The 17,292-nt window shown below is 40.0% G+C and overlaps 1 protein-coding gene across 1 annotated transcript in view; it reads right to left on the reverse strand.

The window, feature by feature from the left end:
* The window catches only part of LOC134621280 (uncharacterized), a 50,073-nt gene that overhangs the window by 27,348 nt on the left and 5,433 nt on the right, over positions 1-17,292 (reverse strand). The window contains exons 2-5 of the mRNA XM_063467709.1: positions 2,625-2,654; positions 2,363-2,493; positions 1,513-1,635; positions 284-347 (exon numbers count right to left, since the gene is read on the reverse strand). Coding sequence (XP_063323779.1) covers positions 284-347; positions 1,513-1,635; positions 2,363-2,493; positions 2,625-2,654 — 348 coding nt within the window. The remainder of the gene's footprint in view (positions 1-283; positions 348-1,512; positions 1,636-2,362; positions 2,494-2,624; positions 2,655-17,292) is intronic.

Raw genomic sequence — 17,292 nt, forward strand, 5'->3', positions numbered from 1 at the left:
TTTCATCAAGGTCTCAAATGATCTGCTGCTCATTAGCTCAGTTTTTGATACAGTGAATCAAAATAGTTTAATCATTTCCTCATCCTTCTGCACATATTTTGTTTAATTGCCCTCATTGCTTCTCTTCTTTATCAGCAGTTTGAAACTTAGTTTTAAAAAATGCTTTATAAATGAAAAAGCAAGTGAAAATATTTCACTTTTGAATTATTTGTGGAAATTTGGAATAATTTTATGATGAATATTGAACTGTGCAAAATTAAAATAATTACAAACATGTACAAACCTTAAATACTGAGTGCAGATCAGTTTGCTGCTGCTGGTTATGCTGAAGACTCTCCTGATCGTCTCTGTGGAGACACCATGATGAAATCAGAACTATTTTGCACATAAATACAAACTAAATATTTCTTCTTCTACTGTTTGGGGATCATCCTGATTAAAAAAGTGCTACTGTGCTGTCACAAACCTATTATGTTAATTTTTAGACTTATTTATTTATTCATTTATTGGACTCCACTAGTCCAAAATCAGCAGGTCAGTGATGGTTCTGTACTTGAGTATGTTCTTGTAATGACCATATTATGGAAATGCCCTATACATTTCATCATCATAAATGATGGGCGATCATGGCTCAAGAGTTGGGAGTTCGCCTTGTAATTGTAAGGTTGCCGGTTTGAGCCCCGGCTTAGACAGTCTTGGTCTTTCTGTCCTTGGGCAAGACACTTCACCCGTTACCTACTGGTGGTGGTCAGAGGGCCCGGTGGCGCCAGTGTCCGGCAGCCTCGCCTCTGTCAGTGCGCCCCAGGGTGGCTGTGGCTACAACGTAGCTTGCCATCACCAGTGTGTGAATGTGTGTGTGAATGGGTGGATGACTGGATGAATTGCGCTTTGGGGTCCTTAGGGACTACAAAAGCGTTGTACAAATACAGGCCATTTACCATATAGACGAAAAAGAATTTAAGAAGAAAAAAATTTGTTGTGTTGAAGTGTTTTATTGAAAATGTGGCTTTTTCGTCTTTAAAATACCTGCAGCAAAGAAGAGCATCTTAGAGCAGCAGCTGTTTTTTTTTTCTGAGGAATTAAAATACACTTACAAGAAAATCATATGATGACACTTTGAATCTGCTTACACTAGGCTACATCTGTGGTCTTCAGTTGAAGATGATGAACTACAAAAGATCCTCTTACAACATCCTAATGGATTTTGTCATGTCATTTCATGCAGATCATATAAAAAAGAAACACTGGTTATATTCTACTGGGAATATAAAGGAAGAATTGAAGCTCTTTAACTTAATATTTAGAGAATTCCAGCAGCTCATGGTTTTCGCCACCACACAGACAGCTGTGGATCACTTCACCTTTCTAAGCAAAACTGGCACCCACAGTATGGAGTTGACACATTCCTTCTGATTACTACATAAATTATAATCAGCATGATGGCCAATGCAGGGAATGCAGGGCTTTTATGGTGTCAAGCCCAATGTAGTACACAGCTATAAGGTAACTTACTTCTCAGCAGGAGCGGGTTTTGTTCCTTTAAAGTTATCGATGTAAAACTTTGATCGATCACTCTTCAAAGACACACAGCTGGGTCCAGGTTCAGATTTAGGGGCATCTGGTGCCTCAGTGATCCTGGTGAGCAGAGAAAAAGACCATCAGGAAGAGGAATTACATTTTTAGCCTTCAGAAAACGAGAAGTACTGGATAAACTTAGAGCTGGTCACAGTAATAATGTTACAGTAAAACTAAAATCTTTGATGCTCTTTACAATGAATGACTTTGTTCACTTTAGTCTGTGTGTTTATTCAGCTGTCTTTACTTCTTTTTATAAACACAGTTTCTTCCCTCAGGCTGTTACTCAACACTGTGAAAAAATAGAATGATATATGAATCATTTCATATGTACATTAATCTAATTAGCTTGTATAGATTTTATGCAACTTACTGTGTGAAATAAAGTAAAAAGAAATGTTCAAAAAATAAATAAATCACGGTTTAAGAGTCAGAATATTTCATTATGTAAATAAGTCATGAAAAGTAAACAAGTAAACATCCTTTTCTTTTTTACTTGAACTACATGATCACACAGTTTATTCTCCATTTTGTGCCAAAACCTGTTCTGAGTTTTCAACAACAGGTGTTTAAATCCACAGCATGAACACAGAAAAAACAAATACAATACAATGAAATTAAAAATAATAATGATAAATTACTTCACATGTGGTAAACCAAACCTTCTCACTGATTACTAATAGAGTTTTAGACATGTTTATCACTCTTACTTCACATCAGGAGACAGTTTCCTCCTTTTAAAGTCAGAGCAGTCTTCCTGTGGATTGGTTCTCTTCCTCGATGTTACAGAGCTGAGTCCGGGTTGATGTTCAGGAGGGTCTGGTCTGAGGAGTAAGGAAAGGCATTGGGCAGGGTAATATATCCACCATTTTTACTCTCCAAGAGGAACGTATGCTGGACAAACTTTGCAGGGTTAAACTGAATTAACAAAGAGACCAGATGATGCTGGTAAGCAGATTTGTTGTAGAGAGTTACTGCATGTAGCATGAAATCATTTCTCTATTTGTTCTTTTAGCAGTGAAGATAATGTGAGGTTTTGAGTGGGATACCTTTCCATGTTGGGAAAAACCTGCAGTCACCTGATGGAAGAGAAAAGTGAGAATAAAACAGATTATAATTTAGCTTTTTTCTGTTTGTTGATGATGATGATGATGGTGGTGGTGGTGAAGCTCTTATTTGTCACTTGCAGCTGCCTTCAGCGAAATAGGACCTCTTCTGACCAAACATACATTACATCGGGAGACAGGTGAGAACAGGTAGCGTAAAAGAAAATAATGAAATGTGCAAAAATAGGGGAGTGCAGGAGAGAAAGACTGAGCTGCTATGAGATCAGTATAAGAACAGAAAACAAAAACTGCTTAGCATAAAAAGCACATAAATCTTCACAGCATAACACCATGAAACACATCACAAGCAACAAGGGTGGATAAATGGGGTGAGAGTTTGCCAGTGTAGACAGCTGGCAAACAGCAAGGCTCTGCACCAGCACAGTCGATCCTCTGTCTGCTTCGGAGGGGGTCAAGCATTGGAGGCATTCATTGAGGTAGCTGATAGCTAGAACATGGTGATCTGTTTAAATATATTAATGCTTAATGATAATTATGATGTGATATGATAGATGATATCAAAAAAATGAAATAAAGTGAGCTTTTTTTGCCTGACCATCAACAAGTCAACAAACAATCATTGTGATTATTAAACTTTTTAAATAGAACAAAAATATAAAAACATACATAATTTAAATCAGATCAAAGGGTAACTTTTTCATCATCTTCCTGAACACTGTCTGTCTGCAGCTCTTTGCTGTCTGCACTGGGATAAGATATGATTCTGTTCTTTCTCTATTAAGGTCTTGTCATACTCCCTTACCCACTTTATGCTTCAGGAGTTTGAATCTGAATTTAAGTAAAAGTATTTTCCTGCTAAATATCATAAATCACATAACACACGTTTTAGAAATTATCCTCTACTTCAGCTGTCTCAGCTTTTCTTTCATTCTTGTTTACGTCTCTAAAGTGTAACTTCCTCACCAGACTGTGTGAGGAACTTCCTCACACAGTCATTTTTAAAACAAATACAAAGAAAATAATTCAAAGCTTGCCAAATGTCCACCATCACTGTGTTTTACTCTGCAGCTCACTTCCTTGTTTTTCTCCTTGATGTTAATGATTTGAATATAGGTGCTCATCGTACCGGGCTGACACACCCACACCGTCCAACTGGTTAAACACTGCTCTGTTCTGATGTTGTACTGAATTTCCTGCCCCTGGCTACTGAATTTCTTATATCAAGTGAAAGTTTTGAACAGCAAAACATAAATTATCCAGTTACTAAATGGAGTATAACATTTTAATCAAATAATACTTGTCCTAAGACCTGTAGCACTCTGCGTCCTGACAAAGTTTTGAATAACACATTTCACTATGAGAAATGATCCAGCCACCTGAACCAAAAACATGATAAATTACACAGAGAGCTCATCACCCAGAGGCATTAACGCTTATGTCAAAGCACATAAAACCATCGTCTGCTCAAATGACTCATGTCTGAAAACACAAAACACCAAATTCATGGTTCATATTTCACCTTTAGTCCTTCCAACGGAGTATGTTCTGCCTGCAGTGGGAAATCTTTAGTCTCCTCAGTCCAGAAAAAGAGGTTCTCAAACTTTTTGTGGTCAGGAGCCTTTTTCAGAGGACAACATTATCCCATATAATCAGCTGATTTGGTCTTCACATGAGGATGTGTACTGACAGAAATATTTAACCATGTCACCAGATAGCTGGATGGTTGCTAATTTATTTGTAAAAGGACAGAAGACACAGAATTATAGTAAAGAAAAATAAAAGATACAATACATACGTCTGCCTTGTGTCACTTCTTTCACTCTGTGCCAGGTTTTATCATCATTAAGGAACCAAGTGTAGTTTCATATGCAAACACAGCTGTCACGCCTGGCTGCATAGCACTCAGGAAGAACCGAAAACTTGTCAGAGAGAAGTCCTGAAGTTAAATCCTGCGGTCGAGCTGAACACGAGTGTTTTGCATCTCTGTTCAGACGGTTGGTGGAGTCTCATGTTTGTTCCTACAGTTTCACTTTCGTTCTTGTTTCAGGTCCAGCCTGAACTTTGAACTACATGATCACACAGTGTATTCTCCATTTTGTGCCAAAATCTTTTTCAGTTTTCAACAACAGGTGGTTAAATCCACTGTTTCCCCTGTTCACAGGGCCTGCCTGTGTTAGAGACTAAAACATGACACACATACCAAACCTGACAGATCCTTTAAAAAAAAAAAAAAAATCTTATTCATTTATTAATTTATTTATTGACTTTTACAGATTGTTTTGATGAAGCACAAACAGGCCGCTCTTGCTGGATTAGCACTGGGATTATCAGCAGCTCTTCTGACGATACACAGCCTTATGTTGAATACCTCAGAGAGACAGCCAATAACAGTAGCAGGGCACCTTCTGCAGGATGAACTTTCTATCAAGAGTTAAGAGATTCAACCAATAAACCCCTTAACAAACTCTTCAACATCTCTTTAAGTGTCAGGAAGCAACTTAGTAAATAAAAACCCAGAAAAACCATATTTTATTTAAAATTACGTTCATATTGCTCTGGGTTTAACTTTTTAAGTGTGTCCCCTCCCAGTGCAAATGGCAGGTCGACTGGACCAGCGCAGATATGCTGCAGGACTGGATGTGCTGTGTACGCTGGCTCACTGTCACCCCATACCCACACCTGTCGCTTGTCATGTGTTTCTATGCTCTATTAAGATTCATGTGCTTTTTTATGATGAAGTGTTTTTCTGTTCTCAAACTGTTCTCTCATTAGGAGTTTATTCTGGATGGAGCTTTTATTTCTCCTCCTCTCACCTCATGTTGTGTATTATCAGTTTTTCTTATCACCCTACCTCTCGGATCTGTCTCCCCAATTTCATGTTGTGTAGAGTGTGTGTTACGTCGGAGGGTTCCTTTGTTAGTGCGCATGCGCCAACCAGCATGGTGCCTGCTCTAATCCAATTTCCTTCGTGATTAATAAAGTATTTCTGATTCTTTTACTTGGTGATCCGAAGCCTGGCAAATGAAGCATCTAGCCTCTAGCCGGGATCGATAATGCCACCATTGTACGGGCCCAGGGAGATGGAGTTTGGGATTTGGATGAGATGTCCATCCTGATCCCTCCACAGATGAACTTTAAACTTCCGTACCCCCTACCACAGGTTTAATAAGTGGATGTAGCACATCACATTACAATATCTTTTCAATTATAGTTCAATGTCTTTATTAGGAATTCTTCGTGTCCTAAACTTGACCGCAAGTGTTGTCATTTTAGTTTGAAGAGATGGCTCTATTCTTAAACATTCTTCACTGTATGGATTTTAACCAGCACGTCACACAGCCGACTCACAACAGAGGACACACTCTGGACCTGGTCATCACCCATGGGCTGTCCACCAGTGTGTCCTCTGTTGTTGACTTAGCTGTCTCTGACCACTACTGTGTGTTTTTTAACATCACCGGTTTTATTCAGCGGGAGACCTCGGTGCGAACTGTGAGGAGGCGCTATCTAACCTCTGAAGTGGCTGCAAATTTTACCAGGATTTTAGACGAATGCCCCCCTGTGATTCTACCTGCACCCTGTGATTCCATTTTTAATAATTTTAACAGCAAACTGAAGAAAAGCCTTGACTCCGTTGCTCCACTCACCACCAAAAAGATGAACGTAAAACGTGTATCACCCTGGAGAAACGAAGAAGTCAAAAAACTCAAAAGAAATTGCAGGGCAGCAGAGAGGAGATGGAGGAAAAATAAAAATGAAATCAACTATCAAATACTTTGCGAGCAACTTAAAATTTACAATAGTACACTAAGGAATTCAAGAAATTCATACTTCGCCAAAATAATCAGTAATAACAAAAATAATCCCAAGGTCCTCTTCTCCACCATAGACCACTTATTTAACCCTGATTTTAACAGCTCCCAAAGAACCCCCACAGACTCACTCTGTGAGTAGTTTGCAGACCACATCAGGGGAAAAATCAACACCATCAGATGTGATATTTTATCTTCTCGTGATATGATTTTAAACACATCTGAGGGCTCGACTGTACCTGAGGAGACACTGGACAGCTTTGTCCTGGTTAATGCTGAGAACCTTAAGAAAGGTTTCTCCACAGTGAGACCCACCACATGTCTTTTAGATCCAATCCACTCTTCACTTTTTAGAACACTTTATGGATTTTTTTGAAGCTGAGCTTTTATACATGAAGAATTGCTCTCTTCAGTTGGGTGTCTTCCCTGCTGCCTTTAAAACGGCGGTGGTGAGGCCCCTTCTGAAAAAGAGCAATTTGGATTGTAATGATTTTAATAACTACAGACCTGTATCCAACTTACCATTTTTAAGTAAAATTTTAGAAAAACTTGTTTTTACTCAGATTAATGATTTTTTTGAATGATAAACAGATCCTAGAAATATTTCAGTCTGGATTTCGGGTGAACCACAGCACAGAGACTGCTCTCCTAAAGGTTTTAAATGATATTAGATGTAACTGGGACTCCCAAAAGCTCTCAGTCCTGGTGCTACTGGATCTAAGCGCAGCCTTTGATACAGTGGACCACGCTATACTTTTAAACAGATTGAAACACATGGTGGGCCTCTCTGGTGCTGTACACAACTGGTTCACTTTCTATCTCTCAGACAGAACTTTTATGGTGAGTATGGATACATGCTCCTCTAAGATCCATAAAATGACATGTGGTGTGCCTCAAGGGTCGGTTTTAGGCCCTGTACTTTTTAAATTTGTATATGCTCCCTCTTGGTGGTGTCATCAGGAGGCATGGAGTGAACTTCCACAGTTACGCTGATGACACTCAGCTGTACATCTCCGTGTCTCCTGATGACACCAGACCAATGGATGCCCTTTTTAACTGTATTCTAGATATAAAATCTTGGATGGCAGAAAACTTTTTACAGCTTAACCAGGACAAAACTGGCATTTTCACTATGCCCTCCATTACAAGTGAAAAACCTGGGTGTTATTTTCGACTCTGAGCTGGGTTTTATCCCACATATTAAACATGTAACCAAAACTGGATTTTATCATCTAAAAAATATAGCCAGAGTCCGCCCTATTCTCTCTCGGGCCAACACGGAGATGCTGATGCATGCTTTTATTACCAGTCGCATTGATTATTGTAATGCCCTGCTCTCTGGTCTCCCCAAAAAGAATATTTCACCTTTACAACTTTTGCAAAACTCGTGTGCTGACGAAGACAAAAATTCAAAACAATTTTGACCAGTAAACTTTCCTTGTTTAAATATGTACCATGGTATGGTCTTTCTTTGCTTGTGACTTCTTGATGTTGGTAAATACAGTAATTGAAAAATGCCACGTTACATATAACATACATATAATAATACACATTATAAGGGCGACCGTGGCTCAGGGGGTTGGGAAGGGCACCTGTAACCGGAAGGTCGCTGGTTCGTCCTGTCCTGGTCGTTGTGTCCTTGGGCAAGACACTTTACCCTACCGCCTACTGGTGTTGGCCAGAGGGGCGACTGGCAGCCTCGCTTCTGTCAGTCTGCCCCAGGGCAGCTGTGGCTACAACCGTAGCTTGCCTCCACCAGTGTATGAATGCGAGCGTGAATTAATAATGTCATTGTAAAGCGCTTTGGGTGCCTTGAAAAGCGCTATATAAATCCAATGCATCATTATTATTATTACTATTATTATTATTATTATTATTATTATTATTATTATTATTATTATTATTATTATTATTATTATTATTATTATTATACTCCATATTGTGCATTATTATATGTATGTAACGTGGCATTTTTCAATTATTGTATTTACCAGCAGCTTCTGCTGTGAGGCCCTGCCTCTATGTACTTATGCAATTAATTGCTAGACGCATGTATTTATAAATAATATTATATTAGGGAATTTTTCCTATACATATTTTTGACCTGGGGGTAGAATTGATTGTGAAATGGAAAGGCAAAATGCTTATGAACTTGCAAATTAAAAACATGATGCATTCAAGATAACCTTAACTATATGCTGTGGGATTATAATATTACCTTATGCCATGTTATACCCCTGACTCCAAGAACCGTATAATTATAAATCTGAGCGTGGTGAAAGTTGGGCAGCAGTCTAACGTCTTTTGTCCACTCTGTGTGCTCGTAAGGGCCTGACCCTTTCACTCCTTTGATTTTTTCCTTGTATCTTTTCTTTGCCTTTTCGTCGAGTCTGTCTTTGTACGGACCGGCATTATTCTCCTTCGCTTTGTACATTCCTTTTTTGCGCAGCAAAGAAAAACCAAGAAGGTATTGGAACCGGAGAATGAACGTTTTGCGGTGCTGCAAATGCTTGCATTTGATGCGGTACTTGGATTGTTTTGCCTCGAGTTCCCTGCGTGCAGTGCACGAAAGTCACGTGATATGTCAATCGCTATCGGAAAAACCATAAAGCCTTTGCATGAAAACAACTGCTTTGATGTACACTGCCTTGTTGGTATATATGTATCAATCTAATAAACTTGAACCTACATCATCCTCCCTATTCTGGATTTTAAACAGTACAGAGCGGAACAAAAAGACTGCTTGGTCAGTTAACCTATGTACAACACATGGCAGAAACCTTAAATTAAGACCAAGAACACTAGAGGTGAGACATGATTATTAATTAATATTAAAATTAATAAATGACAGATTTAACGATATTTTCATAAACACCTCCTTTCCTTATTTGTAACCCCATTTTCTTTAGTTCGTCTATAAGATTGCTAAACAAGGGCGAGGGTGCATCGGCTGTAATTGGTCCAGCCCAGAGTCGATCATGACCAATTGGCTAATCCAACACCTTTCATTATATACACAAAATCCATCAGCCCATAAAAACAAAAAATCGCCAGCAGCCCACCGGGCAAATGCCCGGTATGCCTGATGGCCAGTCCAGCTATGAAGTGACCCAAGCAGCCCACAGCCCTTGATGCCAAATCACCTGCTTACTATGAAGTCAAGGATAGGCCTTCCCCCTCCAGGCACATTCATCAAAGATGATATTTACGCACGTAACATTGTAATAAGACAGAAATTGCACACTCCAAGGAGAAACTTGAAAGTTGGAGATGTTGTTATGGAGAAGATGGATGATCTACCCCGCAATGAATGGAGATTAGCACATGTAATGGACACAGTAACTGACAAAGACGGACTTGTAAGAAAAGTAAAGATTTGCTTTGGCGAAAAAGGGACTGAGAAAGGACAATGTTCTAGTAAACGTTCTATAGTGGAACGCCCAGTGCAGAAACTGGTTTTGCTATTAGAGACTGTTTAACTGCATTCTAAAGTTTAAGGTTCACTTTCTTTAATGGAACTATGTGTTATCATACAGTTTAATGGTTACAAGTCATTTCTTCATTAGGAAATCATTATCGCTTCAGTTAATTCCCAGTTAAGCTCTTAATGATTTGGTGGGAGTGTAAATGACCTCATTAATATTTTGTAAAGTAGTTTGTAAGGTTATAAATGACTATTATATTGTTGGAGTGGATGCTTTTATTTTGAAAGCCACAGAGCGACAAGTTGCCTTAAATCAAGCAGCGTAAACCATATGGCAGAAGCGCGGGTTTTAATGCACAGAGAGAAGGTGTGTTCTATGGTTAATGGATGGAAAAGAACAGCTATCAAGGTGCAATCCTGAGTTGTAAGCAGTTCCTAGAACCTGGTTGATGAGGGGACAAGGTTTGTAACAAAATTTGTCCTGTGGATTTGTATTTTGTTGTTTTACGGAGCATATAGCTGCTGACCGCTACTAAAGATACAGTTTTCACCCACTTAGGGATGGGTATCGAAAACCGGTTCTTATTGAGAACCGGTTCCCACTGTTTCAATTCCTTGGAATCGATTGCCATTTTTGCAAACGATTCCCTTATCGATTCCAGTCGCCCCGAATGACGTCACCACATTGCAGAGAGTAATTTACCTGGCAGGAAACACAGCGGCTCAAACGCTCAAAAGTTTGTTTATACTTTACGGGAACGGATGACAACAGAGCAACTTGCAATACTTGCAAAGTAGATATTTCACTTAAGGGAGGAAACACTACGAATCTGCAAAAGCATTTGCTCACAAAACACGCGATAAAAACACGACATTCATTTAAGGTTAATTCCGCTCCGGACTCGTGAATCTGAACCCAGCAGCAGCAGTAACGTCTGCACGTCCTCTCCCGTTAATGCGGCAGGTAAATAATCAACTAACAGTGCATATTATGTTAGCGCGATCTGCTTTATTCCAAAACCTGCCATTACTGTGCATTTAGGTGACCGTGATGAGAGAGACAGCCAGACGCAAGACAAAATGGAATCGGAATCATTAAAATCTTATCAATACCCATCCCTACACCCACTAGAGGGTGCTAACGTACCTCGTCATGTTTAGGCAGCGATTTCACTGTTATATGCAATAATTTACAAGTTTCAGTGTTATTTGTTATGTAAGGTAAAGAGAATTCATTTGTGATTAATAAATAAGTCAAAAGGTTAAAGGTAACACACTGTTTGATTTACTAATAGTATTTTATTCTGTATGTTGTAGCTCTTACGGTGTGTTCATATACACGGCTGTTTAATAAAAGGATTGTGAACCATCAGTTTGAGAGATTTTTTTTAACCAGGGACGCTACACCAAGTGTGAAATAAATAAATGACATGAAAAGTAATTCCGTTACTTTACTGATTACTTATTTTCAAATTAATTACTTACTTAGTTACTTTTTGAAAACACGATTTACAACCTGAATAGGTGATAAAGCGATAGATCTTTCAGCCCAATTCTACTTTTTCTGCATAATCCATTATAAAAAATGTAATGAAATGGAAACGTCTCTGTTTAAAACTTGTTTTATTAGTCTTAATCTTTTAACTTTATGCATCAAGCAAAAATATAATTATATGCAACATTCTCTGGTTGGAATACATTTGTTTAATATTTAAACCTATTGCCTGCACATTCCATCACGTAAAATTATATTTTTTTGTGTTTACACTCAGTCTTTCAAATACATGCAAGTAAAACACAGCAGGAAATAAATAAAATCAAAGACTAGCGGTTCTGTTGCTGTATTTTCACCTGTATAGCAGGAGTGGGTAGTGATGTTCGATTCGTGAACGAATCGTTCAATACTTGAGCATCACTTTACTGACTCATGAGTCACGATTCACAAGCGCAACTGACTCACTGACTCATCCCTGTTGCTGTTAGCAAACTGATTCCATTAGTAGAAATATATATAGCTTATAATTAAAATTGTGGGGGAAAAAAACAACAGCCAGTTTTTTAACAAAAACATTTCTGCTCTGAACTGGAAGAAAAAAACCCTGAGAAGAAGCTCACATTGAGACAATAGTTCCTCGGTTCACAGTAGCATCGCTCAGCTAACATGCTGACAGCACATTTGAGTTACTCACCCGTCCCTTGCTGTGCTGAATCATAGCGTAAGCGAATCATTCAGGACTCACTCACCCCCCCCTCCTGGTTCACAGCTCAAACGAGTTGAACGAATCACTCACTCACTCCCTCCCTTGCTGTGCTGAATCCAGTGTTGCCAACTCAGCGACTTTGTCGTTATATTTAGCGGGTTTTTAGACCCCCTTAGCTACCTTTTTTTCTAAAAAGCGACTAGTGACAAATCTGGCGATTGTTTCTGGTGTTATTGGAGACTTACTCATGACGACTTTTTGACGTGAAAACGCATATCGCTCTTACTCTGAACAAGCAGCGGCATGGGCACCTCACCCGTGCCAAAGTGCTCATGGGCGGAGGATAGTCCTCTCCCCGCTGCTATCAGGGTTCACACCTATGCGTCCAACCTGCAGATGAATGCCGCTGCTCCCGCACTGACTGTAACGCAGTCAGTTTTTTACTGTTATGCCGTTTTGTCATCTGCACACTCCACAGAAGCCCAGAGTTACTGTTAATATCAAAAATGACCTATACTGCAGCCAGACACCAGGGGGTGATAGAGACGTTTTGGCTTCATTTTTGAGGTGCTGTCGTGTCGTCAATGTTTTCTACAGTCTATGGCTGTGTCCCAATTCAGGGTATGCACGCTTGAAGTACGCATTTCAAGTGCGAATACGTCACCGCCACGCGACGACGGCTGTCCCAATTCAAAGTGTACTTCAAATGCATACTCCAAATGCGCCGTCGATTTCCCCAAATATCAAGCGTGGTCCGGTGCACGCTTCGTGGCCCTATATATCCCACAATCCATAGCGCGGCGGTGGGTGTGGATAATTTTGCCGCAAAATACGGCAGAAGGGAGCGGCCGAAAGAGTGAACTGTCAAAAGTGAGAACTGAATATTATGTCACTTATTTATGTGCGAACGTTTAATAACGAAGACCATTAAAACATTACTGTTGGCCACATGTCGGCAAAGTTATGTGATATGAGTGATGTTTGTGTGTGTCTGTGTATATAAATAAATAATAATAAATATACATACATACATACATACATACATACATACATACATACATACATAAAGTTGAGAGCTCTGCCCACCTAAGGTAACTCTTCTGACTTATCCCACTTTATTTAACGGTAGCCACTAAAAGAGTAGTTACTGTCGCTGCCCTTTTTTCCCTCTTTTTTTTATAGCGCGCTGGAGCGGAGAACACGGACAGGAAGGCGAGGACGCCGCCGGGTTTCCCCCTTCTGCACCGCTTGCCTGGATTGTAAATTTTTAGTGGCTTTTATATTGTGTTTTATTGATTTCTATTGTGTTGTTCCCTGGCCAGGGTTGTTTTAATTCATTTTACACTTTTAACTGTTTAAATATAATAAATTATATTTTAGTCATACAGTTTTTAATTCGTTTGCATTCCCTTGGCTGCTCCACTGCTCTGTCCATTCTGAGATGTGTTTCCCTCCTTTAATAACACTGTGCAAAAATCACCTTCGCTTTGTTACAAATACATGTAATATTGGCTATATAATATTTACATTACCACAGTGAGATGATTTTAGTCTCATGAACAACGTTAGCTAATTGTTATTTACTAACTAATCTTAAAATGACTGTTCAGTACAGAAATGAAGCCCAACTATCATGTTTCACAGTCCTGTGGTCTCAGCCTCAGATACTCAACTAATCAAGGTGATGTCATGACAAAAATGAATGACCAACAAAACATTTTTTCTCCTTCATTTCTGCTGTATGTAAAGTTTCTAGCGGTTAGTATCATGGTTGCTAGGCAACCTGAGCAGCACGACGGAGGCTAGACCGTCCCATTTCACAAGCCTCTCACTTCCGCACTTCTCGTACTTATAGTACGCACCGTCCGTAGTACGCGTAGTGTGCATACTTCAAGCGTGCATACCCTGAATTGGGACACAGCCAATGGTTGAACCAATGACTGTAGAAAACATGGACGACGCAACCACGCCCCCTACATTTTTTACGTACCCCAGCTGCTCCAGTTTTTAGCTAGTTTACAGCGACTGACGACTCGTTAAATTAAGGTAAATACAATCATGTCACTGTTATGAGAAAGACACACAACTTATCATCTTATAGTTCTAAAACATCTAAAATCACTCTGTTATTAATTCGTTTGCTAGATTAGCCGCTAGCATACGCAATGTTTTGGGGACTTGTTGCTAGCTAGTTCGCAATGCTACACACCTGTTACTCTAATACAGTGGTCCCCAATCCCCGGGCCTCGGACCGGTACCGGTCCGTGAGTCATTTGGTACCGGGCCACGAGAGTTGAGGCTCAGGTGTGAAATGTATGGTTTTCAGGGTTTTTATCAGTTTTCAGCATTATTTTGTTATCGTTTTTATTGTTAACTCTGTTTTCCTGGGTCTTTTCACGTGTGTTATGAATAAAGCTTTCTTTTTCGGTACTGGTACTAGTTTTATTGTGTTGTATTTATCTACGACACCTTAAAGGCCGGTCCGTGAAAATATTGTCGGGCATAAACCGGTCCGTGGTGCAAAAAAGGTTGGGGACCGCAGCTCTAATAGTCGGTTATTGAAGGATTTAGCACTCCTTAGGTTTTGTTATCCATTTTTTGCAGCCGATCTTATCCACAGCGATGAGATCAGCTGCACACTCTACAGAGCCTCAGAGTTACTGTTAATATCAAAAATATAATGCTGTCCTTTGAGATTTTAACATTTAAGACTGAGTGTCATTGATCTAAAACAGTTTAAATCTTCAGAGCCCTCTACAGCCTGATAACATGGAGACTTTAAAAACAGCAGCAGAACGTTTCAGTAGTGTAGTGCGATTTGTTCTTTTCATTTAATAATAGAGTCCATATTATATCCACAGCTACATTCACCCTGGAGAGAAACTAGTGAGGGAGACCACCAGGACCAAGCTGGGTTTCCTGGGTCCAGAGGTTCAGAGAAACTTCTTCCTTTTCTTTCATCACAGCTGTCCTGTACCAGATGTTCTGTTGACCCACTGAGAGAGGCATCATTTAAGAAACACCAGGAAGACTGAAGCTCATCGCATTGATCAAGCAGGACTCATGATCTTTACCAGCAGCTCCCTCAAGGGAAATCTTCAGCACTCGTCTGTAGGCCCGCCCCAGGAGATTGAAAAACCCAGCATTTCATGAACACTGTGATGAGACCTTTGGTTTGTGTAATGTTATAAATACTCGGATACTCCCCAGAGGCTCCAGACCTTTACATAAATATATTATATTCAGTCCTGTAGAAAGTTATATATTTAAAAATATATGATCCTCTCTGGTTACTCTGGTATGAATAACTCTGAATCACTTTATGGTAAATAACACATTATCTGCAAAAAACTGAAAGAATTCCAGATGACATGTTTGTAGTTCAACATACAAGTGATGACCTTTGACCTTCATCAGGTTTTATTTAATTGTGTCAGAAAATCTCGTATGCTCTTCATGCAGCTGAGTACATCAAGTGTTTAAAACGGAAGCTCTGCAGGTCTGAGATCAGCAGCTTTGTGAAACACCAAACTGAGGTCCTGTTAATGCTGATATATAGTGACACAGTTAGAGGGGTGATTAATCCTTTTGACTTTGTTTTTTATCAATAAAACAGCGGCAGCTTTCATTGACAGCACGTGTTGTACTCTAACCTTTGCGCTGTTTTCATCAGTTCATTTTGCAGTTAACATGGGAACATGTTGGATGATCTGTCTGCTGTCACTGGGTGGTGCTGAGGTCTGAATCTGCGGGCAGCTCCTGTAATCTCTGTAAGTTTTTAAGTTTGTAAGATAAATGTAAGTTTATCTCTCAAATTTGAAATAAAGCTGATCCTTCTGTCCTCACACTCCGGATCTGAAGCTCTTCTCTTACATTTTTTCAGTTCTACAGTTTAATCCATAGTTCCTGATTAATGAGGAGTGTTACATCCCCACATAAAAGCTAGGCGATGAGGGGGGGGGGTCTTAAAATGGAATACCAGGTTGGCTAAAATGGCTGGTGCCACCAAGGCAAAGACAAGTGAGCTCTCCGGAAGCTTGCCTCCGGTATGGTTTTATCCACACCTGACTAGGTGTGGCCAATTAGCACCAGCTGAACACATTAAGATGATGCTGCAGAGGGACGTAACACCTTCTCCCTCAAAAGGGTTCCTCTAGGGCCCCTAAACAAATTAAAAGCCACTCTGAAGCCTTGGTCCCTGAAAAATAAGCTTGAGCCAAAGCACAAACTTGAGCTCTTTATTACCAGCTCTCCTAACACAAAACTAAATACATTTCTTTCACATTTCTTTAGTTCGCATTTTAAACAGGGATGCCCCTGCATGAGGATTTGAAGTTGCCACACTGAACACACAAAAAGTAACATGTGACCAACACAAAGGCTGGAAACACACACTTACCAGCACAGAGGAAAACCACCAGAAACCTCTCCCACTGTTCCTACCACTCCACACCGTAGGCAGGACAATCACACACATAACACACAACGCAGAGACACCAGAGAAAGCCACCCTCTCACATTCAGTCCATCCCCAGCTTATATAACCTCAGAGAGGTGATTGCTGACTGGGCCCAGGTGGTAAATGAGGCCAATGAGCAGCAGGTGTGTCCTGGGGAGAGAGAAGAAGTGAGAAAGAGACAGAGGGGTGGAGCATGAGAGGAGGAGGTGGAGAAAAACAGGGGGCGTTTCTCTTGATTTCTTTAGTAAATTCATTCACCTATACGGATTAGCTAAACAAACTTGACAAGACAAGTTTCCCCGACAAGTTTCCTCATCTTAGCTAGCTAGGTCTCAGGACCTAGCTAAGGACGGTAGTTACGGATTAGCTTACAAACACGTTTAACTTTCCGAAAAAGTGCAGCGGGACCTCGGGTCCTTCTGTTGGGTAGTCCAGTTTACTGAAGAACACCTCAGGCTGTCAGGTTAAAACACTCGGTCGTGTTTTCGTAGCTTAAGCGCTGGCCCTCATCTCAGAGCCCACACTCTATCTGCTATTCCCGAACAGAGATACGCAAGTTTCTCTGTGACTGCAGCTGTCAGTCAAAGCTGTTATGATGATGTTTCACCCCAATTTAACATCACCGCGGTAGGAATTAGAATCAAACTTATGGGAGAGGAGACCCCTTGGACATCAATCAGCATGATGAGAACTATTGATAACAAAAGAAAGAATCTGTCCAAAAAAATTATCTGAGGAGAATAAATTTATTTTA

This window comes from Pelmatolapia mariae, linkage group LG3_W, assembly GCF_036321145.2.
Source record: "Pelmatolapia mariae isolate MD_Pm_ZW linkage group LG3_W, Pm_UMD_F_2, whole genome shotgun sequence".
In the NCBI taxonomy this organism is placed as follows: Eukaryota; Metazoa; Chordata; class Actinopteri; order Cichliformes; family Cichlidae; genus Pelmatolapia; species Pelmatolapia mariae.